This window comes from Hippopotamus amphibius, chromosome 12, assembly GCF_030028045.1.
Source record: "Hippopotamus amphibius kiboko isolate mHipAmp2 chromosome 12, mHipAmp2.hap2, whole genome shotgun sequence".
Lineage (NCBI taxonomy): Eukaryota > Metazoa > Chordata > Mammalia > Artiodactyla > Hippopotamidae > Hippopotamus > Hippopotamus amphibius.
In genome coordinates, this window is record NC_080197.1 from 57,895,408 (window position 1) to 57,920,476 (window position 25,069).

The following is a 25,069-nucleotide window of genomic DNA, read 5'->3' on the forward strand; positions in this document are numbered from 1 at the left end:
CAGCAATTCCACTTCTGAGTATATATCAGAAGAAAACAAAAACACTAATCAGAAAAGATATGGACCCTTATGTCCACTGCAGCATTATTTTCAATACCCAAGATATGGAACCAAAGTAAGGGGCCGTAAGAGATGAATGGATAAAGAAGTGGTATATATACATGATGGAATATTACTCAACAATGAAGAAGAATGAAATCTTTCCATTTGTAACAACATGGATGGTCCCAGAGGGTATTAATGCTTAGTGAAATAAGCTACATAGAGAAAGACAAATACTGTATGATTTCACTTATATGTGGAATCTAAAAACAAAACACAGGAACAAACAACAAAACAGAAATGGCATTATAGGTAGTGAGAATGAACTGGGTGGTTGCCAGAGGGGAAGACAGTTGGGAGAGGAAAGAAATAGGTGTGTGGGATTAAGAGGTACAAACTTCCAGTTGGAAAATAAATGAGCCACAGGTATGAAATATACAGTGTGGGAATATGTCAATAGCTATGTAGTATCTTTGTATGGGAACATACTATGACTAGATTTGTATCGATCATTTTGAAATGTATAGAAACAGTGAATCACTATGTTGTGTACCAGGAATTAACGTAGTGTTGTTGGTAAATTATACTTCAAAAGCAGACAAACAAACAAATTCACAGAAAGAGGGATCAGATCTATGGTTACCAGAGGCAGGTGTTGGGGGAGGGCTAATTCGATGAAAGTAGTCAAAAGGTACAAACTTCCAGTTACAGGATAAATAAGTACCAGTGAGGTAATGTACATGGCAGAGATAATTAACACTGCTGTACATTATAAATGAAAGTGTTAAGAGTAAATCCTAAGAGCTCTCATCACAATAAAAAATTTTTTTTCTCTTTCTTTAATTTTGTACCTATATGAGATAATGGGTGTTCACTAAATATCGTAATCATCATTTCATGATATATGTAAGTCATATTTGTATGCTGTACACCTTAAACTTATATATCCAGTGCTGTATGTCAATCATAACCTCAATAAAACTGGGAGGAAAAAAACAAGAACAATAACAAAAAAAAGATTGTTAAGAAGTGATTGGTCTTAGAAAGATAATACCTTTCTACTACCCTTACGCCACAGCTTCCCACAGGACAATTTGGTTAATTTTTCTGACAATTTGTGATGACTCTGAACATAGGGAGATAGTGTCTTTTTATAGAAATTTTTCTTTCTCCCCACCTCTATCCAATCCATCATCACATCCTTTGATTCAAGTTTTCAGATAATTTTTTTATTATTTTTTAAAATCTTTTTTAAAAAACTTAATTTGTTTATGGCTGCATTGGGTCTTCGTTGCTGTGCATGGTCTTTCTCTAGTTACAAGGAGTGGGGGCCTTATCTTCCTTGCAGTACATGGGTAGGCTTCTCATTGTGGTTGCTTCTCTTGTTGCAGAGCACAGGCTCTAGGTGCTTGGGCTTCAGTAGTGGCAGCACATGGCTCAGTAGTTGTGGCTCATGGGCTTTGTTGCTCCATGGTATGTGGGATCTTCCTGGCCCAGGGACTGAACCCATGACCCCTGCACTGGCAGGCAGATTCTTAACCACTGCGCCACCAGGGAAGTCCCCAGATAATTTTAAATGAGTCAACTTCTCTTCATCTCTACCACCCTCACTAAAGTTCACACTAATATTATTTTTCACCTGGGCTACTACATTAGCCTTCTCAATAGTGTCCCTACATCATTTCTTGCTCTCCTTGAATCTTTTCTTCACATAGCAGCCAGAGCTGTCTTGTTTCAAATGCTGCTGACTGGTAGGACTGAAAGTGTCTATCAGACAAACAAGTACAAATGTCTAGGCAGTTAGATATAGACTTTGGAATGAAAGCTGGAGTGGAAAACTTGTGAGTGAAGATAGAAGAGAAGAGGTCTAATGTCTAAGCACTGGGACACGCCATTGTTTAGATGTTGGGTATCTAAGGAGGCACCAGCAAAGAAAGGTGAGAAGTAGTCAGTGAAGTACAAGGAAAACCAAGAGAGTGTGGTGTCCTTGAAGCCTACTGAAGAAAATGCATCAAGGAAGAGGGAGCCATCCACTGTGTAAAATGCTGATGATAGGACAGGTAAGATGAAGACAGAGGACCACTGATTTAGCATCATGGAGGTCACAGGTGACGTTGACAAGAGTGGTTTCAGTGGACGCATGGGGGCAAAGCCAAAGTGTTCAAAAGAGAATGGGAGGAGACAGCAGCTATGCACAGCTCTGTTCAGGAGATTTTCTGTAAGGGGATTAGCTGGAGTGGGGTGAGTTCTTAACAGAGCAGAGGGCACAGGAAATGGCAAAAGTGCCTTGTCGGGTGTTCGCTGAAGTTCTGTTTCAATTGCTTCTTTCCTAAGTGAGCTAGGACATAGGCTATCAGCAGGATGAGAGTCAGAGCTGGGGAGCAGCTGAGGAGGGAGGAGATGTGAGCAGTCATCTAGAGGAGTGGGAGAGGGAATGAGTTAAGAGAATGTGTTATGACTGCTGCACTCCCTTGAGGTCTAGTAGAATGGGGCTGATCAGTGTAGGTTTACATTTTTTTTATAGTAATATTAGTTAGTGGTGGGGGTGTGCAGAAAGCTGGATATTGGATTGAGCCAGAGTTGGAGTTGTCTAGGTGAATAATACAAAGAGAGAGAGGAAAAAGAGAGCTGAAATAGTCATGCATGGTGATGATGGACTCTAATCCAGCTGAGTAAAGAAGGAAAATAGGGCCAGTGAGAGGCGAGTTCCCATGTAATAGTGGTGGATCAGTGGGATTTCATCAGGCCAAAAGATGCTGGAGTAGGATAGTTAGAAAGACAGAAAGCAAATGGTAGTAAGGGAGTGAGCTTCCTGGGACTGCTGTTATGGTTTGTAACCGCTGGTAATCATAGGCTCCACGACATGCTCACAGAGTGAGCAGCTAAAGTAGAGAGGAAAAACTGGGGTTAAGTTGGAGACCAGGCTTTGAGAAAGATCATTTATGCAGATTCTGAATGTATTAGGAGTTATGATCCAAGTGTTGGCAAGAGCTATAGTGACAGGAGGTAAAGCTGCAAGGAATTGAGAAAGATGACTCAGGGGTCTATAGATCAGCAGTCCCCAACCTTTTCTGGCACCAGGGACCGGTTTCATAGAAGACAATTTTTCCATGGACCAAGGAGGTGGAGGATTGTTTCAGGATGATTCAAGCACATTACGTTTATTGAGTACTTTATTTCTATTATTATTACATTGTAACATATAATGAAACAATTATATACCTCACCATCATGCAGAATCAGTGGGACCCCTGAGCTGGTTTTCACTTGCCTCTCACTGATAGAGTTTTGATATGAGTCTGCAAGCAGTTGACTTATTATGGTCTCTGTGCATTCAGACCTCTCTGCTAGTGATGACCTGTATTTGCATCCCCTCCCCAGCACTGGCATCACTGCCTCAGCTCCACCTCAGATCATCAGGCATTAGATTCTCATCAGGAGTGTGCAACCTAGGTCGCTCGCACGCGCAGGGCACAGTAGGGTTGGCGCTCCTAAGAGGGTCTAATGCCGCCGCTGATCTGACAGGAGGTGGAGCTCAGGCGGTGATGCGAGCGATGGAGAGCGGCTGTAACTGATGAAGTTTCACTCGCTCACCCGCCGCTCACCTCCTGCTGTGCAGCCCAGTTCCTAACAGGCCACGGGACCGGTCCCAGGGATTGGGGACTCCTGCTATAGATGACTGAAACAAGGATGATTAATGTGTATTAATAGTTGGTGACATAGAATATTCAAACCTGGGCATCAACGGATAGTAAAACTAAAACCATCATGCTGGAATGTAATGGATCCCATAAAAGAAACACAAAGTGTTATGGCCATGGTTCTCAAATTTTATCGAGCAGCTAAATACTTGTTAAATGATTCGTTAATATATGGATTACTGGGCCCCACCCTTCAGAGTTTCTCATATAGTAGGTCTGGGATGGGGCCCAGTGATTTGCATTTCTAACAAATTCCCAGTGGCACAGATACAGATGGTCCAGGAGCCACATTTCAGGAATGAATGTGCTATGAAAATTTACAGTAAGGCGGGACTGCTTCTGGCTGGAGAGGTCAAGGAAGGTTCGTGGAGAATATTCTTTATTTCTCTGCATACTCTCAGAAACAAGAGAGTTTGACATCATCAGATACCATATATTGACTAATAAGAAGAGAAGTCATAATTTTGGGTCATACATTTACGTACTCTGCAAGTCAGAGGAGCAAGAGGAAACAGGGTTCCTTCATTTGTTTAAAACTTCGCTGTATCAGATGAACACGTTGTACACCATAAACGTGTGCAATGTTATATGTCAATTATATCTGAATAAAGGTAGAAAGAAAAATAGAACTGTATTGTCTAAAACGGATCCCATCCTTATCCAGTCCCCACCTGCTGGATGACCAGAAAAAAACGGATTTTGGTCCTTTCTGTTTAAACTTTGATCTAGTTACATAAGTTTAAGCAATCTTTAGGTAAATATCTAATCTCTTTGGGGTGAAATGTTTGGTCTTTTGGATTTCACCTGGCAGGATGTGGTTTTGTGACCTTGTGGTCGTGGGGGGATGGCGTCCCTGCCTTGTGCTCTGGCTTCTCTCTTCTCTGTGGCGACGTCTCCTGCCTGCCGGGGTGCCGCTCTCTCTACTGACATTCTTGGCTGAGGTCTGCGCTGGTGTAACTCATGGTCTGGTCACCGAGCTTGAGCTGAGCGCAGCAATTCTCGTTCACTGACTTGGCATGACCTTGCTCGCTATGGTCCCCTCTGGCTTTCTGCCCCGTCCCCTAGCTGGCCACTGGCCCAGTGGATTAGGGATCGTCTCGCCCTTCGCCAGCGTGGGGGAGGGATGTGCTACAGTGGCCCTGTGGCAGCCCCACTCCGTTCACGTGACTTCACATTCTAACCCTCGGATCAGCACTTTGTATCCCTTCTCTACCGCACGGGAGTGAAAGCAAACTTGGGGGATCTGCTTTCAAGCTTCCCTCTCTGCTCAATTACACTGACTCACTAGTTTTTCTCTGACATGGTGTCCTGCCTTCCTGGTTAGTGTGGAAGTTGCCCGAGAGGCAGCCTCCTTTTGGAACTCTCACTGCAAGCGAGGCAAGACCCCTTCTCAGCCCTCTGCGTTGCCCTCAAGCTAGCCTGGGAGTCTTCCTCCGTCCTCCTATCTCTAAAGCCCCAGAGTGAGGCGATCAGAGCATCTCACCCCGCCTCCCTTGCCTGCTTCCTTGTCTATTCTTTTCCTGTACTTCATGCGTTCTAAGAAGCACTCTCCACCCCTCTTTATATCTGAACATCTTTGAAATTGGGTCTTAGAATTCATGGCATGTCCTGGTTTAATTAGGAGAATTTTTTCTTTCTTGGAGGTAGGATGGTGCATCTTACAATCAATGTTGTCTCAGAGTCTATAAAATGCTGTCTCTCTCTCTTTTTCCTCTGTCACATTCTCCTACTTGCCACCTTATCCTCACAGCGGAGTCCACTAATGTCATCAAACACCGTCCCTACTCTGTGACAGGTGTTCTTTGTTCAAAGGGAGCTAAAGAATTTAGTAAGTTCCTTCTCCACCAGTCTGAATTTCTAGTTTAATTGTCTTAATCAAGAAACCCCAAACAGGCCATTCTAGCCCTAGTACAATAAAACTTCCAGGGCTTGGTCTCTGAGAGCAAGGCTGCATTGAAACCTGATTTAGGAGACCTGGGGGGAGGGAATAAAATGTATCTATTAAATGGTTGCAAAATGAATGTGATACCTGTTACATATTTAAAACAGCAAAGCAAAAATACTTTTTTTTCATTTTATTTATTTATTTATTTTTTGAAGTACACCAAGTTCAATCATCTGTAGTTATACACAAATCCCCGTATTCCCTCCCTCCCTTGACTCAAAAATACTTTTATAAATATTGCTGGTAGTGATGGTAACAATTTCATATATATAGTATTTCAATAAATTTTAATTGCTAATAATGATAGCTAATTTCCTAAAATTGGAAAATATTTGTATAGATTGGGCCATCTTTAAATTCACTTTTTTTTTTTTATTAGAGTATAACTGATTTAAACTGTTGGGTTATTTTCTGGTGTATAGCAAAGTGATTCAGTTAGACATATATATATATTCTTTTTTATATACTTTTCCATTATGGTTTATTACAGGATATTGAATATACTTCCCTGTGCTATACAATAGGACCTTGTTGTTTATATATTTAAAATAGAGTGGTTTGTATCTGCTCATCCCAAACTCCTAATTTCTCCCTCCCCCAACCCTTTTCCCCTTTAGTAAGCGTAAGTTTGTTTTCTGTGTCTGTGAATCTTTCTGTTTTGTAGATAGGTTCATCTGTGTCGTATTTTAGATTCCACATATAAGTGGTATCATATGGTATTTGTCTTTCTCTTCCTGACTTACTTCACTTAGTATGATAATTTCTAGGTAAATTCAATTTTTCTGTAATTGAAATAAGCATTTGAGAAGCAAGGCAAATAAAAATTTACTCATAATGGAAGTATGATAATGATCTACTGTTTAGTGAGAAAAGCTAGTTTCCAAAAGGTTTGAATAGGATCATCTTTTTCTATTGTTAATCTTATTTTCTATTTCACTACTAATAACATGATTTCTTTGTATATTATTATAAAAATTAGGCATAGTTATCTGTTATTAGGATTAATAAGGAAAAAGATTCTAATATGATATCATCAGACGAGAATGAGAAGGTTATGATTTCATTCCTGATTTATGGACGAGTCACCTGATGTATTTGGTCCTTAGCTTTCGTCACTTGTGAAATGAGAAAAAGACGACATTCATCTAGGCGTGGAGATGTTATCAAGCCTGGGAGTGTTCTGTTTGCAAAATCAATAGGAAAACTGAGCTCAAAACAAAACAACAAAACAGAGAGCAAAAACAGACACCTAAGGTTAAACTCAAGTATTTGGCTACTTCATTACAGTGTGAATTCCCCCGGGAATTGCTTTAGGTCTCTGCCTCATTTTGCACTGCTAGTGATCATCATCGGAAACATCCACAAATGTTTTAACTGTATCACCTATAAAATCTTAAGAAATTTAAAAATATGAACTGAAGAATATATATGGAAGTAGTCACCTTATTATTGCTATCTTAGGGATAGTAAGATTAATACTGATGATTCAATCATTTCTCATGATCAGATTGAATGATATAAAGTTCACAATCATTGAGTCCTTTCACTTCTCTCAGGCATACCCTCTGCTCTTATAATACATCTTGGAGTATGAATTATGTTGAAAAAACTGGTGAATAAGGAATTTCCTGTTCTTCTGGAATATGCAAGTGTTACAGTGAAATAAAAGAACTTTCATTTTAAGGTTAATGGCGACTTGTTAAATATATACCAGGAAGATAGATCCGATCCTTGCACAATTGCTACAAATTTAAATGACAGTTTTCTTCAGATTACATAAAATTTGATGATACAGTCCTTAGGATTGTACCAAATGGAGAATAGATGCATTTTCTGCTAATAAGTCCAATTTGAGACTTTCTCTAACTCAGAATAAAGATGAAAAATCTAAAAGTAGACAAACTAAGTATGCAGCTGGAAGCTGTTTGGAACTTTTCACTACAAATTGAGGGACTGATAAAAGATGAGAAAATGCAACTTATTTTCCCAAAAGTGTTACCAAAGAAACAAGTTCCAGTAATCTATTAATATACATTACAGTTTTTTTTCGCATTTACAAATACCCTCCCTATTTTCAGACATAATTTTTCACATTTTCTCCTTTTATTCACTGTATCTGAGTGTAGCTCAACTAGATATAGAAGTAATTCTGAAAATTGTAAAAACTGTTAAAATATATGTTAAGTGGTAAAGTTGTTCTAAGCAGTCCTTGTACAAATGGTTAGGCAAAGAGAATTTTGTTATGAGAATTCATATTAAATATGAATGCTTCAATGGTCAAATCTCTATTTTATAAGCAGACCATGTTACTGAGGAGGGATTGTGATGTGGAGGATTTTCCTTTCTGGCCTTCAGAGAGGTGCTGGTCCAGATTCACTGAAAATTGCCAGTGGATAATAGGTAGCTGATGGTATGTGATATTTGTTGATTCGGAATTACCAGAATTTCCTGCTTTGCTTTGGCTTTGTGAACATGTCTTTATTATCCACGTTAATACAAACTAACTTCAAAAAGGCCTAAGATCAGTCAGCTCTGTGCCCACAACTGCAATTTTTGCAGAAGTGACATAAATCCAAAAATATATTATAGATTTCATTAAAATTAATGTGCAAGTTTTTTTATTAGTTGTTAGGGAACAAGCTATATCTTGGAAGAAATAAAAAGCTTGAGAGAGCAGAGTCAGAAATTCTCAGTATTGGTAAGGGTTTTGCTGTTTAATTATTACACAGAGGAGGCAGTTATTTTCAATCAAAATGCAGCCTTTTATTCTTTGAGAAGCATTCAATAAAAGCATCTGTGGCACTGACATTCTGAGATTCAAAGAGCAGATGCATCCTAACAAGTAAGGTGATCCTAGTAAGGCTGGCTCTTGCTGCCTCGGCCTGGCTACCTTGTTCTGCATCGCATTGCGGGGGTAGGGGATGGGGTGGGAGTGTGGGGGGGTGGGGGATAGTTTTCTTTATTGTGCCCTTGTTTCCCGCTCCTCCTCTGCCCTTCTACCCTCTCCATTCCTTTTCCTTCCATTCCTTTTGTTTTCCTTTCCTTCTCTTTCTATATGTTTTGTGTAGCTTAAAAAAATTCCTAGTTTTGTCTTCTTTCAAACTGATGAAACACATTTGTAAGTGTCACTATGCTATTAAAGATACTTTACCAAAGTAATATTTGGTTATGATAAATTCACACAGATAGACAACATTATGAATGTATTTCAATTTGGGATAAATTATGGAAACAAATAATGAAATCTGTTGGACTTATGTAAGTAGAAAATACTATGCACACAGATGTTGAACTTTATTGATCAGCTATTTTACTGAGCTAATATTTTAATATATTTTTAATGTGAAAATATTTGACATCCTTAAAGTGTCATGCAAACCACTCAAATCTGCCTTTTCTAGCCTTAAGAGCGTCTACTTAATAACTATCTGATAAATTTTTTGATTTTTTTGTATGTCTGCTTTAGAGGACATATGTCATTATACTTATTGTTCATGGGTGACAGTGTATGGTTTGTTTTTTTTTTCCTTAGAGCACCAGCTTTCTAAATTCTCATTCCCCCATCAAATGCTTTCTTAATAATATACACAACAATATGTCCCTATCAGAGGAAAGTGTCAGTCCAAAAAATTCAGGATCTTAGTCTTTTTTCCCTCTGGTTTTATTGAGATGTAATTGACATACAGTACTGTATACATTTAAGGTGTACAGCAAAATGATTTGATTTACCTTCATCATGAAGTGATTATCACAATAACTTTAGTGACCATCTATCATCTCATATAGGCACAAAATTAAAGAAATAGAAAAAAATGGGTTAAGAACGCTAAGAATTTGCTCTCTTAACAACTTTTACATATATCATGCATCAGTGTTAATTATATTTCATCGTGTTGTACATTACATCCCTAGCACTTCTGTATCCTATAACTGGAAGTTTGTGCCTTTTGACTGTGTTTATCCAGTACCCCCACCCCCCACCCCCGCCTCTGGTAGCCACAAATCTGATCTCTTTTTCTATGGATGTGTGTGTGTGTGTGTGTTTAAGAATTTTCATTGAGATATAATTGACATACAATAAACTGCATATATCTAAGGAGTACAATTTGGTATTTTTTTCTTATTAGTAATGTATACATGGCAATCCCAATGTCCCAATTCACCCTACCCCACCCCCCTGGATGTGTTTCTTTTTGAAATGTAATTGACCTACAACCTTTTGTTAGTTTCTGTTACACAACATGGTGAGGCGATATTTCTATACACCTGAAACTGATCCCCATGATGAGTCTAGTTTCAATAAGTCACCATAAAAAGATATCACATAGTTATTGACCATATTACCCATACTGTACATTTCATACTCAGGAGTTTAATCTTTATTATGATGTTGAAATACAGCCAAATTTAATTTAGACTTTAATATTTTGTTCAGAAAAAAAGAGGGAAATAATTTTAGCAGTGGAGGAGCTTTTGCTGCCTCTCGCTGGGGATAGCTCCTGGGGATAGCAGGAGAGGGGAATTGTTCTCTGAGTAGCATCAGACCTTTGGGAGTGGGAGCACATGACCGTTCTTGAAGAGATTCACATGCTTAAAGGATAATTTTTTTTCACTTTATTCAATGTTCACTTTAATTCTGATTTTAGAACTCACATTTCCTAAGGACACTTAGATCAAACTTCTTGAGGGCAGAAACAATTTCTTGTCACTCTTGAATAACTACCATGCAGCATAGGTTGGGCACGTAGTAGGTGCTCCATGGATATTTGCTGATTGAGTAAAATGACTGCCAGTGAGTCTCATTAACTTTGAATAAATTGTTATGTTTAAAGTATTTAAAATGTTCACGTCGATTTGCTTTATAAAGAACATTGTCAGGTGAATGACACACAATTAGTTTTATGTTTCTAAAGCCTGTGTGCAAACTGACCTGGTCATGGAGGAAAAGCACACAGGGAGACTCAGTTTGGGAAAAAAAAGAAGGCTGAGCCTTCCATCAAGTTAGTGGAAGAAGTTGATGGATATATGGAAGTGGAGAAACCTGAAAGCATGTAACCTGACACAAACTTTAACAGGACTCTTGAGAAAGGTCGAACGCTGTATCAGAAATAAACATGAAGAGTGCCTGGTGGATGATGCGCGTGGGTTGGTGGGCTGTGCTGCCGCAGTGGTGAGAGCAGAGAGAGTCAGCACTCTCTTCTCTCTCCACATCCCTGTCTTTTGGTCCCAGAATATGTCGACAATAAGAAAATCTGTGAAAAATGTAGGGGAACATTAAGCTAGAAGAAAATACTAATGACTAAAAACAAATGACTTTTTTTTCTTTTTAAAAAAAATTGATTTTTTTGAAGTATAGTTGATTTACAACATTGTGTTAGTTTCAGGTGTGCAGCAAAGTGATTCAGTTATACATATACGTATATCCACTCTTTTTTAGATTCCCATATAGGTCATTACAGAATGTTGAGTAGACTTCCCTGTGCTCTACTGTAGGTCCTTGCTGGCTATCTATTTTATATATAGTCGTGTGTATGTGTCAATCCCAATCTCCTGATTTATCCCTCTCCTTCTCCCCACCCCCCACCCTGTAACAATGTTTGCTTTCTTCAGCTGTGACTCTGTTTCTGTTTTAAAAATAAATGATTTTTAAACTCTAAGAATACAAAGTAAAGTTAATGTAGATTTGTAATGTAGCTGCCAAAAAACCAATGTGGTGTAACTTTATACGGCGTTGTGTATGCCTGTGTTGGCGAAGACGGCATATATTAAGAAATCTTAATATCAGAGCCATGGACCCCTATGGAAAGACTCTAGGGGAGAGTATTCCAAATGCTGTGGGAATGAAGGAATGGCATGTTCATCAGAAGCCAACAGAACAGGTGCTGCTAGCAAGTTTTCTTACGAGTTCTACCACGTTCCCTGCCCATCCTCTAGTTCCACCCATTGCCGTTCACAGCTTCTCTCAGAGATTCTACAACGCGGAGACAGACTACAAGGAAGTGAGAACCTAGTCAAAACCTGCCGTCATGTTATCTCAGTCCACCCACAAACATGGGTAGGAAATGACGTCTGAGGCAGGTGTCCCTCCATTCAGGGAAACGAACGTTTCTGTGAAGCAGCTGTCATGGGTGCCATGTCTGAAGGAAAAAAAATTTTTCCACTGTAAACTTACTTCAATAGGAAAAATACTGGATTCAATTTATACAAGAGCCTTTAGTCATTCTTAAGAGTAGGTGCAATCGGATTTGGGAGAGTTTTGGGGAGCTGAGTTGAGGCCCGTATATTTGAATATCTGTCGAAAGGTCTTATTGAATTTTAGCATTTTATCTCTCTATCAATATTTTTATGACATTTATTGCAAGGTTTATTCAATATCAAGCCTGCTCCAGTATGATAAGCAGAGACTGTAATGGTGAACGTGGCCAAATCCTTGCTTAGCTGGAGGCCCAGGGCTAAGGCAAAAATGGCAGCAGGTTTAATTGCAACACTTTCCTGGAACACGGTACCCAGAAATAACTAGACCCCAAACACTGATAAGATTGTCATGGAGAACTACATTCCAATCTTAAATCTGTTTTTGCCAGGAAGGGTGGATGTGAATTCTACAGGCTTCTTGAATTTCCACTTAGCATCTTTGTCTACTGAGATGTTTTCAAAGATGCCAGGAGACACTGGGCCAGCCAAAGCTGAATTATTGAAATGCCATGAAGCTGTATGTCCTCTGCTTGTAATTTCACCGCAAAGACTGTGATAAATACTCTCTTAAAAATATGCATTAATAAGAAAAGATTCATTAAAACACCAGAATCAAAAGACAGCTTCCTAAGCATGTCTTCTGCACTACTGAATCTTATGGTTCCATTTTCTCCTGCTCTGCTTTCACTCTACTGTGTCAACTGAAACTTTGAAAAATCTTTCTCATAGTTCCTTCTTTAGATTTTTTCTATTTAAAAGCAAATGTCATTTATTGCTGTGTTTTTTTTCGTTTAAAAATAATATAAATTCTCTAAAACATTAGGAAAGTAGAGAAAATTAGCCATAGTTTTTTCATACAAATCTTTTTTTTCTAGTATGTTGTTTTTCCCTGATGTTTTAGTGACCAAACTCAATACTTTTATCCTACTTTAAGTCATGATATAAATCTTTAAAAATTAAAAAAAAATTTTTTATTGGAGTACAATTGCTTTGCAATGCTTTGTTAGTTTCTACTGTACAGCAAAGTGAATCAGCTATACATATCCACATATCCCCTCTCTTTTGGATTTTCTTCCCATTTAGGTCACCACAGAGCATTGAATAGAGGTCCCTGTGTAGGTTCTCATTAGTTATCTATGCTATACATAGTATCAATAGTGTAGATATGTCAGTCCTTAAATCTTTTTTTTTTTTTGATGTGGACCATTTTTATTGCCTTTATTAGATTTATTACAACATTGCTTCTGTTTATGTTTTGGTTTTTTGACTTTGAGACATGTGGGATTTTAGCTCCCGGACCAGGGGTTGAACCCGTACCCCCTGCAGTGCAAGGCGAAGTCTTAACCATTGGACCGCCAGGGAAGTACCAATATAAATCTTTTTATATATTATTACATATTCTTAATAAGAATCACTGGTACATACCATGTTAACTACTACTTTCTACATCATTAATTTGCTATGTTCAATACTTGCTTTGTTTCCAATGTTTATTATTATTAATACTATGACAAACATAATTGTGACTAAAGTATTTTTCATATATAGGATTATTTCTTTAGAATATACTCCGTAGATCCATATTATCATTTAAAATGGTTGTACGGATACGAGATGGGCTGTTTCACAGGTTATTACAATTAAAAAAATATTATTTTGCTAATCTGACACATGAGAAATGATACATCTCTATTATATTACTTTTATTTCTTGCTTACAACCAACCTTTTGCCTATAACATTTGCTGCATATAATTTACCCATTTTGTTGTTTTCTTAAGTTTTGTTTATTAGAATTTTGACATAAGAATTTATAGTTAGAGGAATCAAATCTACTTGATATTTTGCTTTATTTTTTTATATTAATGCATATGTATTTCTAAGCTGAGCAATCCCTTATTCATAGAATTTTAAATATTAAATCCCATTTTTGAGTTTTTATATTGAATAATCATATATTCCCCTGAATTTATTTTCACCTTAAGATATTATGTGATATCCTAGAACTAAACTAAAATTTTCAGCCAGCTACAGTATGCCAAAATGGTACAACATTTCATAGGTGTGTGTGTGCCTGGGTGCTGGTTGAATCTGCAGACACAAAGCCCACGGATAGGGAGGGCTGACTGTACCAACTATTTTATATGTTCTGGGGATTTTGGTATCCAAGGGGGCTCCAGGAACCAATCCGCACATACTGAGAGACAACTGTATAACAAGTCATACTGTGTACACAAAGGAGAGGAAACCAAGGCAAATTGGGGAAAGGTCAAGGGGTCAGAAAAAAGACTTCAGGAAGGTCTCGTTGGGTTTATTCTCCCTGTTCTTGCCCTTTTCTGAGTTATGGTGCTATTTTTTCTTTTCTCCCCATGTATCTTCCTACTTGGGTGACCTTAGGTATGTTCCTTAACCTGAGTCTCAGTTTGTTCAGCTGTTGAATGGGATTGATAATACCAACTATCCCCTGAAAGTTCTCAGGTAATATATGAAAAGAGCTCAGCACAGAGACTCAGATATATGTTATTAGTGTGTATTACTTTCCTCCATCTCTTCCCCCTCTACCAAAACTTGCTTTCAAATCTTTCATTCTTGGAGCTTCCCTGGCAGTCCGGTGGTTAAGACTTCACCTCCCAGGGCAGGGGGTGCGGGTTTGATCCCTGGTCAGGGAGTTAAGATCCCACATGCCTCGGGGCCAAAAAACCAAAACATAAAACAGAAGCAATATCTGTAACAAATTGAATATAAAGACTTTAAAAATGGTCCATGTCAAAAAAAAAAATCTTAAAAAAAAAATCTTTCATTCTCTTTGGCATTTACCAATTGAGTTTGGCCTTGGTAGTCTGTTTCCATGCATTAAGACAAGGTTAAAATTCCTGAAGTAAACCTTTAAGAGCAACCCAGAAATCCTGGGGCATCTGGGAAACAAGGATTACATGTTGAGAAATTGCTCTTAGTTTGCATTTTAGGACCTTGACTGCCCCAGCTGCACTTCTCACGGTACCGGAAGTCTGTAAGAGGTGAGGGCCAGAGTTCTGCACTTCATCTTCTAGTTGTCATGCTGGCACCTCCAGCATGACAGCCTTCTCTGGTGTCAGATGGCAGTTCTCTCCATGGGGTTTATCTGCCCCCTTCTGTGAGGAGATAAGACAGTCAGCTTGTGGAAGGCCGAGTTCCCACGGGACACTTTGGGGTGGTTTCATAGCACCAGGTTGGGAATTTAGCCACTTTTGTTTCTTTTGTCTCAAAACTAGTTTTCTCTATCATGTCTGAAATTTCCCTGTTAAAAATTAGATTTCTTTCTTTGATAGAAATTTAAAAAATTCCGGTATTCCTGAAAGAGATTATCAGGCATTTACTACTGTTTACTGAAGGGACTGAAGTGTAAATGAAGGAGCTATTGACTCAGACTCTCTGGAGACAGGTCTGGTGCTGGGTCCGTCACTTGTGTGTCTTCTTGCGCAGGTCGCAGAGTCTCTGATGCTTGGCTTCCTCATGACCTTTAATACTGCTTTTCTCTCAGATGCTGACAAGCACGAAAAGAGCTAAAGTGATTGAGCGCTTACTTTGTGCCAGGAACCTGGCCAAATCCTTTAAGTGTATCTTGTAATCTAAATCTCACAAGGACCTTAGGAGGTAGGTACTATTGTCCTCATTTTACAGGTAAAGAAAATGAGGCATCAGAGGTTGAATATTTGCATAAAGATCGGCAGACGGTAAATTAGTGAGTTAGTAACTTAAAACAGGTTTTTGTGATGCTTGTATTAAGTATTCTGGTGTAGTTGTGATTGATGAATGCTGTCCTGATATCTAGGTGAGAATATGAAATTATATTCAGGGAAGAATCGTTGCAAACTGAAGAAAGCAAGAATTGAAATAGTCGAGCAATTTAATAGCAGGTAGTTTAAATATTTCTAAGATTTGTGACTTTATCAAACAGATTGGGAGAATATTTTAATCAGTGGGGGCATTGAATAGATGCAAATTGTGAAAGGAAACATTTGAGTTGGGCTGTTGGAGATGAGAGATGATTTTGAAGTGCTTTGGAGTGAGCTGCTGCTGTGTTCTGAGTCTGCATCCCCAGTGTACAGGCAAGACCTGTGTGTGTGTGTGTGTGTGTGTGTGCGCACACATGCGTGTGTGTTAGGGGAGAGGGTGTGGAAGGGATGATTGGCTCTCATATCTAGTCTAGCGGGAAGAACTTGAAAGGCACCACTGGGGAAGGTTGGTATTTGTCCCCTGCAGGTAGGGAAACACAATAGACTAAAGTCAAACTCCAGCTTTGGAAACAGAGAAGTTAAAGGTCAAGAGATGGGTTGGACACCATTTTTGTCAGGAAAATCAGCCTTGCTGCTGCTTTGAGATTGGCCTACATTTCTGGAGTTTTCTCAAGCTAGGAGAGTGTTTCTTGTGGACCAAATATTGAAAAGAGAGCTGGTTTGGGATTATTGCTAAACTCTTCTCCACTACACAACACTTTGGCAGTGATCAAAACTAATGTCATAAACAAGGGGGCCCATGAACACCGTCTGCCTGAGGTCAGTTACCTGAGAAAGTACCTGTCATCACTTGTGTACTATTCTAGCTGGAAATGCTAAACCTAATCTAATTATGAAGAAATGCAAGACAAACCAAGTTGAGGACTATCCTATAAATAAATGGCCTGATTCTTCAAAAACATCAGTGTCATTAAAGACAAAGGACAGCTGAGAGATTGGTACAGATGAAAGGAGACTGAAGAGAGATGACAATTAAATGCCATATGTGACCCTGGATGGGATTCTGCCCTGGAGGAAAAAAAATTACTATAAAGGATACTATTTGGATAGTTGAAAACATTGGAATATGGACAGTAGATTAAAGTTTTAGATCCACGCTAAATTTTCTGAGCTGGATAGCTGCACGATGGATATAGAAGAGAACATCTTTGTTCTTAGGAATCTACAAGGTGTTAGGTGAAGGGGCATGATGTATGCAGCCTATAGTCAGATGGCTCTGAGAATAAATTGTGAGTGTGTGCAGAGAAAGACGATGATGAAACAAACGTGGCAAATTATGAAAATAGATAAATTTGGGTCAAAGTGATGTACTCTTTGCAAAAAGTTACTCTTTTGTAACTTTTCTGTAAGTTTGAGATTATTTCAAAATAAAAATGAAAAACAAGTCATTTTCTCAGCAATGCGTTCCCACTAACCAAGGTCTGTTTCGCCCCAACGCCCCCCACCCCTGCCCACAGATAACCTGCCCTTCAGCAATGCTGGTAAGCCCCACTCTAGACCTGTTAAGTGAAAAATCTCATGGGAGGGGGCTCGGGGAGCTGTGTTTTTTTTTAATTTTAATTTTTAATAGATTTATTTATTTATTGGCTGTGTTGGGTGGTCTTCGATGCTACACACGGGCTTTCTCTAGTTGCAGAGACAGGAGGTTACTCTCCATTGTGGTGGCTTCTCTTGTTTGTGGAGCACAGGCCCTAGGTGTGTGGGCTTCAGTAGTTGTGGCACATGGGCTCAACAGTTGCGGTGCACGGGCTCTAGGGCACAGGCTCAACAGTTGTGGCGCACGAGCTTAGTTGCTCCGCGGCATGCAGGATCTTCCTGGAGCAGGGATCAAACTTGTGTCCCCTGCATTGGCAGGCGGATTCTCAACCACAGCACCACCTAGGAAGTCCCAGGGAGCTGTGTTTTAAGATGGTTCTTATACTAATGTTTGAGAAGTACTGGTTTAGACTACTCAGGACCCATTCTTGGAGTTGGGGGGTGGAGTTAACCCCACTCAGGCTGTTAGACATGGGGGAGAGGTGGACGGCTCTCTGGGATCTAACTGATGACAGTGGTCGAGGATGATTAGAGATTCTCCTTTACATTCTTCCCTGTATCATCATCTACTCTTCCCCTTCCAGCCTGCACCTGGAGGCAAGTTACAACATTTTTTTAGTCCAAAATTTCACAGCAGGCCGTATAAATGACTCAGATACATTTGTTAGGGAACAAATCTACAGAACTCTCCCTAGTGAATATGGAGATGGGATTCAGGAGGAAGGAGAACTTTGCCCTTGCAGTATCTGGGAAGCTTCACTGGGGAAATGGAGCTTGGGCATGTAGAGGTGGGAGAAGGGAAGGAGAAAGGGGAATTTCTGGCAGAGGGACCATCGCACTCAAAAGCATGGAAACGAAAAGTGTCAGATTATATGTGGGAATTCTGGCTTTCCATGAGGATATTAGGAATAGAAGAGTAGAAACGAAGGAGACCAGGTCATGGTTGGTGTAGAATGCTAGGACACAGTGGTGGAAATCCATTAGATGGACTGATTTTTACAATATCTAATATTCACACCAGCAGGTTAAAGACTTTGAAATTTCTTCTGTAGACAAGGGGGTGTCATGTAAGTTTGAACAGTTTTGATCAGATCAACTTTGTAAGGAGAGTTCTCTGGCTTGCCATGAGGATGGTGAGTGGGGGAGACTGGAAGGGTGGAGACCTGTAAGCAGGCAACGGTATAGAACAGAGCAAGGGTAATGGGGAAGTTAAAGATGAGACATTCTTGAGATAAAAGAAATAGGTAGAGGAAAAAATAAAGAATGACTTCAAGACTTTGTGCCTGAATTCTTAAGAGGTTGCTGATGCCTTTTGATGACAAAAGTGATTTTCATTGGAAGATGGGACGTTTTTGAGTTTGCGTAGTCAGTGATTAATGAGGCATTAAGTAATGTTTTACCCCACCTACAGCTTCCCTGAATTCTTTGTATTTTATTTTATTTTATTTTATTTACTTTTTAAAGTCCTTTTTGGGAGGCACCATTTTTAAAGTCTTTATTGAACTTGCTACAATATTGCTTCTGTTTTATGTTTTGGTTTCTTGGCTAAGAGGCATGGGGGATCTTAATTCCCTGACCAGGGATTGAACCTGCACCCTCTGCATTGGAAGGCAAAGTGCTAATCACTGGACCGCCGGGGAAGTTCCAGAATTCTTTTTAGTTGTACCCTAGCACCCTTTCCCCCATCTCGGCAGGTAGGTATGAGGTTATCCTTGCTTGAAGTAGGTGTCAGGTGGAACCAAGAACACAGAGGTCAAGTTAAAGGGAAATATATGCTGAACAGAGGTGTAAATTTGAAGAATACTTTCTCATCACCCCCAAAAGAAATGCTGTGTCCTTTGCTAACCCACTACAGGCCCTAGGCAACCACTGATTGACTTTTTATCTACATCGGTTTGCCTAGTCTGGACATTTCATATGAATGGAATCATATAATATGTGATCTTTTGTGACTGGTTTCTTTTACTTAGTATAATGTTTTCAAAGTTCATCTATGCTGTAGCATGAATTGACAGTTCATTCCTTTTTATGACCAAGTAATATTCCACTGTGTATTTACCCATTCATCTGTGGATGGACACTGACTACTGTGAGTAAAGCTACTATGAACACTTTTGTACAAGCTTTTGTGTATACATATGTTTTCATTTCTCTTGGGTATATACAAGAAATGGAATTGCTGGTCAAATGGCAAGTCTACATTCACCTTGTTCAGGTACTGCCAAACTCTTTTCCAAAGTGGTATACAATTTTACATTTCTACCAGCCATAGAGGATTCCGATTTTTCCATATCTTTGTCAGCACTTGTTATATTTTCTGTCATTTTTATTGTAGCCATCCCAGTGGATATAAAATGAAATCTCATTGTCGTATTAATTTGTGTTTCCTTGATGATTAATGGTGTTGAGCATCTTTTTGCCTGCTTATTGGCCATTTGTATATCTTCTCTGGAGAAATGACTATTCATATCCTTTGCCCATTTAAAAAGTTGTCTTCTTCTTGTTGAGTTGTAAGGGTTTTTTTTTTTAATAGTCTAGATACAAGTCCCTTATCAGATACATGATTTGCAAATATTTTCTCCCATTCTGTATATTGTATTTTCACTTTTTTAAAATAGTGTCCTTTGAAGCACAAAAATGTTTAACTTTGGTGAAGTCAAATTTATCTATCTTTTCTTTTGCTGCCTATGGCTTTGGTGTCATATTTAAGAGACCATTGCTAAATTCAATATTATGAGCATTTACACCTATGTCTTCTTATAAAAGTTTCATATTTAGGTCTTTGGTCCATTTTGATCTAATTTTTGTATATAGTGTGAGGCCAAACTATTTTTTTGGATAATTTAATCTGTTTTAAGTGCCTGTCTCTACTGACAAGGGCAAACTTAATCTGTCCAGTTCTGGATAAATTCAGTAACTTCAGGTTTAAAACTAAACTTGTAACTAAAGCTGCAATCTTTAGTCTCAGTAAATTCTGGACTCTCCCTTTTCCTTCATTCTCCTCTCATGTGGGATTTAGCTAAATCACAGTAGGTTAATGGTACTTATTGACACATAGTGTAGAGTGAGTTAGAATCAGGATTAGGTTTAAGTGGGGAGGTCTCTGTTCCACGATTAGCTTCAAAGAGAAGACAATGAGAGAACATGAAGAAAGTTTGGGGAATCTGAGAATAGGGTGAACATGCATCTTAACTGAAGTATGGTCACTCTTGGTGGTAGCAAGCTTCTCAAGCAAGGTCCTGAGACTCCATAAAGATGGTTTACTAGGTGATTTTTTTCCCCCATTCACTCAACATATATTTATTAATTGGCTCATAATAGTGCCAAGAACTCTTTTATAGCAGTGGAATAAAGCAGTAAAGAAAATACACAAATTCTCTGCCATCATGGAACTTATATTCCAGTAGAAGACAGGACAATAAATAAGCAAATAAATGTATAACATGCTGTAATAAAAAAAACCTAAGAAAAATAGAGTAGGGGAGATTGTGAGCAAATGGGGCTGAGGACAGTATTTTATATAGAGTGATCAGGGAAGGCCTCTTATTATAGGGTGACATCAGAGCAGAGATTTGAAGCAGGAGAAGAACTAAGCTTTGCAGATATATGTGGGAAGAACATGCCAGGCAGAGGGCACAGTAAGTCAAGAGCCCTCAACAGGGAGCAGGCTTGGCATATATGAGGGTAAGCAAGGAGGCCAAGGTGGTTTGAATGGAGAAGGTCAAGTCAGTGGCAGAAGATGAAGTTGGGGAGTGGGGGGGTGGGCTCTCAGAACCATTGTGCAGGTGTGTACTGCTCACTGCTCATTCATATGTAAGGTGCCACTCATGTGTACCTGCACAGATGTACCACAATACGTCGGCCCACGGGGCAGATTAAATAGGGCCATCTAGGCCATGGAAGTGACTTTAGAATTCACTCTGAGATGGGAAGTCACTGCAGTGTTTTGAGCAGAGACTTGATCTAACTTCCCTTTTAACAGCAAAAGTCTGGCTTCTTGGTTGAGAATAGATCATAAAGGTGCAAAGGTGGAAGTGGGGAGATCAGTTGCAAACCAGGAGAGAGACCGATGGACCAGGGTTGTAGGATTTTGTTTATAGTTTGAAGGCAGAGCTGACACAGGATTTGCTGAGGGACTGAAAGTGGGGTGTGTGAGAGAGGAATCAAAAATGATTCGAAGGTTTCTGAGCTGAGCAAATGAAGGACAGAGTTGCCAGAATAGCTGAGGCTGGGAAGAGCCTTTTGAGGAGGTTTGGCCACCATGGAAGGCTAGCCTACACCTTTGGTGGTTGGCGGACTACCTCTGCCATGTTAACTCAGAATTGTGACCAGACCCAGGCCTCAGACTATATAGGACACCTCAGTGGGTGGTAGGTGGGGTGAAGAGGAAGAAAGACAATGGTCTTGGGTGTGTGGTTTGCTGTTTGTACCTGTTCATCAGCATAAACAATCACCCACTTGTTCTGTAATGTCTTGTTCACTGATAGTTTGTACCTAGAGGAAACAAATAAAAACATTTATAACTTTGGCCAATAATTGTGGAGCATCCATTTGAATGTATGGTACAGGACTGTGCAACACGGTAAACCACTGAATGTAACCCATGGTTCTCTTGGGTAAACAGAAACCCCTTTTCACGGTCTGCATCTTGCTCCATCTCAAACTTGTAAATGGCTCATCCAATGTCTTGGAGGCTCCCAACAATAATATCATGTATCATGTAGACAGAAGAGGGCTTCTATCACATAACAGGCATTTCTGAGTTGCTAAGTAACCATTTCCAAAAGAGAACCCAGAAGTAAAGCGAGATCTGTCCGCTGCATGGTAGGAGAATGACTGGGTCCAGTTTATCTCAACACATACAGGCTTTGTGCTGGCATTTCCTGGATTCTGGGTCTAACACTTTATTCTCCTTTATCCTGCAGGCTTTCTAAACACAAATGTCTGAATATTAAACTTATTCTTTCATATTCCATTATGTGATTGTAAGTCTCAACCCAAACCATCTTCAATCGGTAAGACAGGCTCGAACTGTAAATTTACATTTTGGTCGGTCACACCATTTGGCACACACAGAGGTGTGTGCCTTGGGTTCCTCCACCTTTCAGCAAACCTCGCTCTGGGGGATCACTTAGGTCGCAGTTGTTTGGAGAGCTGGTGTCATAACCGCTGTCCAAGTTTGCCTTCTCCAGGTCTTTCGGAAGGGTAGGACAAAAGTCTTCTAAAATGATAAGATGAGGGTTACCAAAGCAACAGAGAAGGAGTGGAGACGTGTCCCGCCGCCAGTTTCATCTGTGACCATTGGAGCTTTAAGAGTCAGAAGCTTTAAAAGTAAACAAACCAAGACTGTTAAAGGGACTGTGACAGCGGGCTCCTCCCAGAGGTGGAAGGTTAAACCTGGGCTCGGGGTTAAGAGCAGGAGGCGTGGCCTCGGAGGCTTAAGAGAAGGTTCACTGCCAGGGGTTGGCTAAAAAAATTGCTGCCTCGGCCAGGTGACTTTCACCTCATGTCCACCTGGACATCCGCGGACGGGTCAAGCCTCACTACCGCCCTATACTAGAGACACAAACCTAAACTACTTACTCCAGATAGAGACAGATACTCCCCCGCTCCCGCCTTCCCCTTCTTATTTTCTTTCTTTATTGTCTTTTTAAAAAATTCTATTTTTTCCTTTAGTTCGACACCTTCCTTCCTCTCCCTGTGTCAGCAAATTATCCACCCCACGCACCCACCTCACCCGGCTCCTCCTTTTCACCCCCAGGCGCATCGCCGGCTCACCGGGCTCGGGTCCTGCGCGCCCGCCCCATCGCCACTTCTCATCCTCCCCGCCCCCTTTGAGACTAGGGAACCGGTCTCCGCCCTGCCATCAAGGCGGGAACTGTCGCACCCCAGGTCTCGCCACGCCAGGGCGGCCCTCCGGCGACCGCTTCCCGGCTCGGGGCCCGCGCCGCCCCTCCAGCGCCGCCCCGCGTCGGGCCCGCGCGCGCCAGGGCTTCGCGGGTCGCCCCGCCCCCGCAGTCGCCCCGCCCCGGCCCGGCTCCGCCCCGGGCCGCCGCCGCCTGATTGGCCTCCGCCCCCCGGCTCCTCACCTCCCCTTCGCCCAATGGGCACCACCACCTGGTCCAAAAATTCCCCCGAGGGGACCGAGGGGCTCCGCAAGCACCAGCTGGGGCCGGGCGGCGGGGCGCGGGGCGGGGAGGGTCCGTGGAGCGGGGAGCGGAGGAGGCAGGAGGAGGAGCAAAGGTGTTGGAGAGAAAACTTCTGAAAGGAACAGGAAACCTGCCGGGGAGGCGGCGGCCGCGGCTTTCGGGGCGTCCGGGCGGCGCACGTCGCGGGCTGTCCGGAGCTGCAGCCTCGCTCCTGGCGGCTCCCGCGGCGCAGGGCAGGGCTGAGCCCGACGCGCCGTCCCTCGGGCCGTGCCCGCCGCCGCCGCCGCCGCTCTGGGCGCTGCAGGCGGGCGTCCCGTGCCGCCTCTGCCGGGCGAGGGCGGCGAGGGCGCGGAGACCAGGAGGGACGTCTTCCTCGGGGCATGAAGAAGCATGTCCGATAAAATGTCCAGCTTCCTCTACATAGGGGACATCGTGTCCCTGTACGCGGAGGGCTCGGTCAACGGCTTCATCAACACGCTGGGGTAAGCCGGGGCGCGGGCCGGGGAGCGCTCGGGCCCCTCGGAACCCATCCCGTCCCTCCCGGCGCCGCCTGGGGTGGCCGGGCGGGCTCTGCGCCCGCGGACAGCGCCGTGCGCTCGGCTCGCCCGCGGCTCGCAGGAAGCTGCTGGGAGAGGCAAGACTTTCTCAGCAACTTCGTAATCTCAGGCTCAGAGAAGCATCTGAAAAGGAGGAAGTGATTCAAGAGCCCGGGGACAGGCCCGGTGAAGAAGTCCTCGTTGGCTTCTCCGTTGGTTGTTTTGATTACAAAAAAGAAAATTATATCTATCTATCTATCTATCTATCTATCTATCTATCTATCTATCTATCTATCTATCTAGATATATATATTACCTTAGAGGTGAAACAAAACGCCTCCTCTCCCCATCTTTGCTCGCTGCCCCTCTCAAGCCCTGTCCCTCAGGCCCGGGTTTGTAAGAGCAGTCGATAAAAGTCCGTGGCCTTGGACGTGAAACTCAGGCGATGTGGCGAGCCGGAGTGTGGCTTTGCCCTGAGGGAGGAGCTCACCGTCCCCGCTTCGCTGAAGTAATTTCCTTTTGGCCTGGCCAAACGGGGACTCGTCCCGCCTCGGGGGCAGCCTGGGGGCTCCGATGGCCTCCTGGGTTCTAGAACTCACACCTGCTTTCTCCCCTCCCCGGGCCTCGGCCCCCTGAAGTGCTCAGCCTCTCCTGGGACTCGGCCAGGTGCAGGGCTCTTGAGATTGGAGTTGATTTATGAATGGGGGAAATAGATATATAAACATAGCCGTGTGCTAGATGGTTAAAGAGGACTATCTTCATTACTAGTATTCTCTCTCTGTCCTGATTGTGAATACCAGCTCACAGCTTACATGCACACTGCATTGTTTTTTGATGTGCACATTGGTGTTGTTACAGCCTGATCTCAGTAGCTAGACTCCCCAGTCTTGGAGATTTCAGGCTGAGAAACTGGTGTTTCCACTTCCGACTGGTCACTTTTTTCTGCTGTTAGGTTTTAGGGCACGTGACTTAACATGCAGTGTCCCTGGACGGTGACTTTAAGCCATGCCATTAACGGAGTGGTGTCTACCCGACAGGGGATGTGGAAGTCACCAGAATTTTCACAGTTTCTGTTATTTGTGCATCTCCCTTAATGGGTGAAAGAAGGGAGGTGGGTTTAATTTAATCCCTTTAAGATCAAGGTTAATTAATTGTGAAACTGAAGTGTGGAAGAAAAAAATAGCCGGGAC

At 41.5% G+C, this 25,069-nt stretch overlaps 2 protein-coding genes across 16 annotated transcripts in view; one reads left to right on the top strand and one right to left on the bottom strand.

Annotated features, from left to right (window-relative positions):
- Positions 1-9,345: 9,345 nt before the first annotated feature.
- LOC130833682 (serine/arginine repetitive matrix protein 1-like) lies at positions 9,346-23,725 on the bottom strand. 10 transcript variants are annotated; one of them, XR_009048521.1, is made up of 4 exons: positions 23,284-23,725; positions 22,238-22,415; positions 21,625-21,688; positions 9,346-11,825 (listed from the first exon to the last, which is right to left on the bottom strand). XR_009048521.1 is itself a non-coding variant. In XM_057703562.1 (4 exons), exons 1-3 carry the CDS (start codon positions 23,723-23,725, stop codon positions 21,672-21,674), a joined length of 567 nt encoding a protein of 188 aa, XP_057559545.1. In that variant the 3' UTR covers positions 9,346-11,825; positions 21,625-21,671. The 10 variants fall into 10 exon arrangements, 3 of the variants coding, with proteins under 3 accessions (XP_057559545.1, XP_057559546.1, XP_057559543.1); XR_009048518.1 differs by having other exon boundaries at positions 9,346-10,940; positions 11,707-11,825; positions 21,625-22,415; XM_057703562.1 differs by having other exon boundaries at positions 22,308-22,415.
- The window catches only part of ITPR2 (inositol 1,4,5-trisphosphate receptor type 2), a 489,465-nt gene continuing 488,084 nt past the window's right edge, over positions 23,689-25,069 (top strand). For 5 of the 6 annotated variants that reach the window (XR_009048516.1, XR_009048517.1, XM_057703556.1 and 2 more), the window contains exon 1: positions 23,689-23,825. Coding sequence is in view for 3 of the 6 variants with exons in the window: in XM_057703556.1 (XP_057559539.1) it covers positions 23,734-23,825 (92 nt within the window). In the remaining 3 variants the exon portion in view is untranslated. The remainder of the gene's footprint in view (positions 23,826-25,069) is intronic. The other variant, XM_057703557.1, reaches the window with a different exon arrangement.

What these genes read in the sequence shown, in the direction of transcription:
- LOC130833682 (XM_057703560.1), bottom strand. Translation starts at nt 23,725, where the DNA reads ATGCCCCGAGGAAGACGTCCCTCCTGGTCTCCGCGCCCTCGCCGCCCT. An exon ending in GCCCATTGGGCGAAGGGGAG is followed by an intron (nt 22,416 to 23,283) that starts GTGAGGAGCCGG and finishes TTATCATTTTAG; the next exon opens with AAGACTTTTGTCCTACCCTT.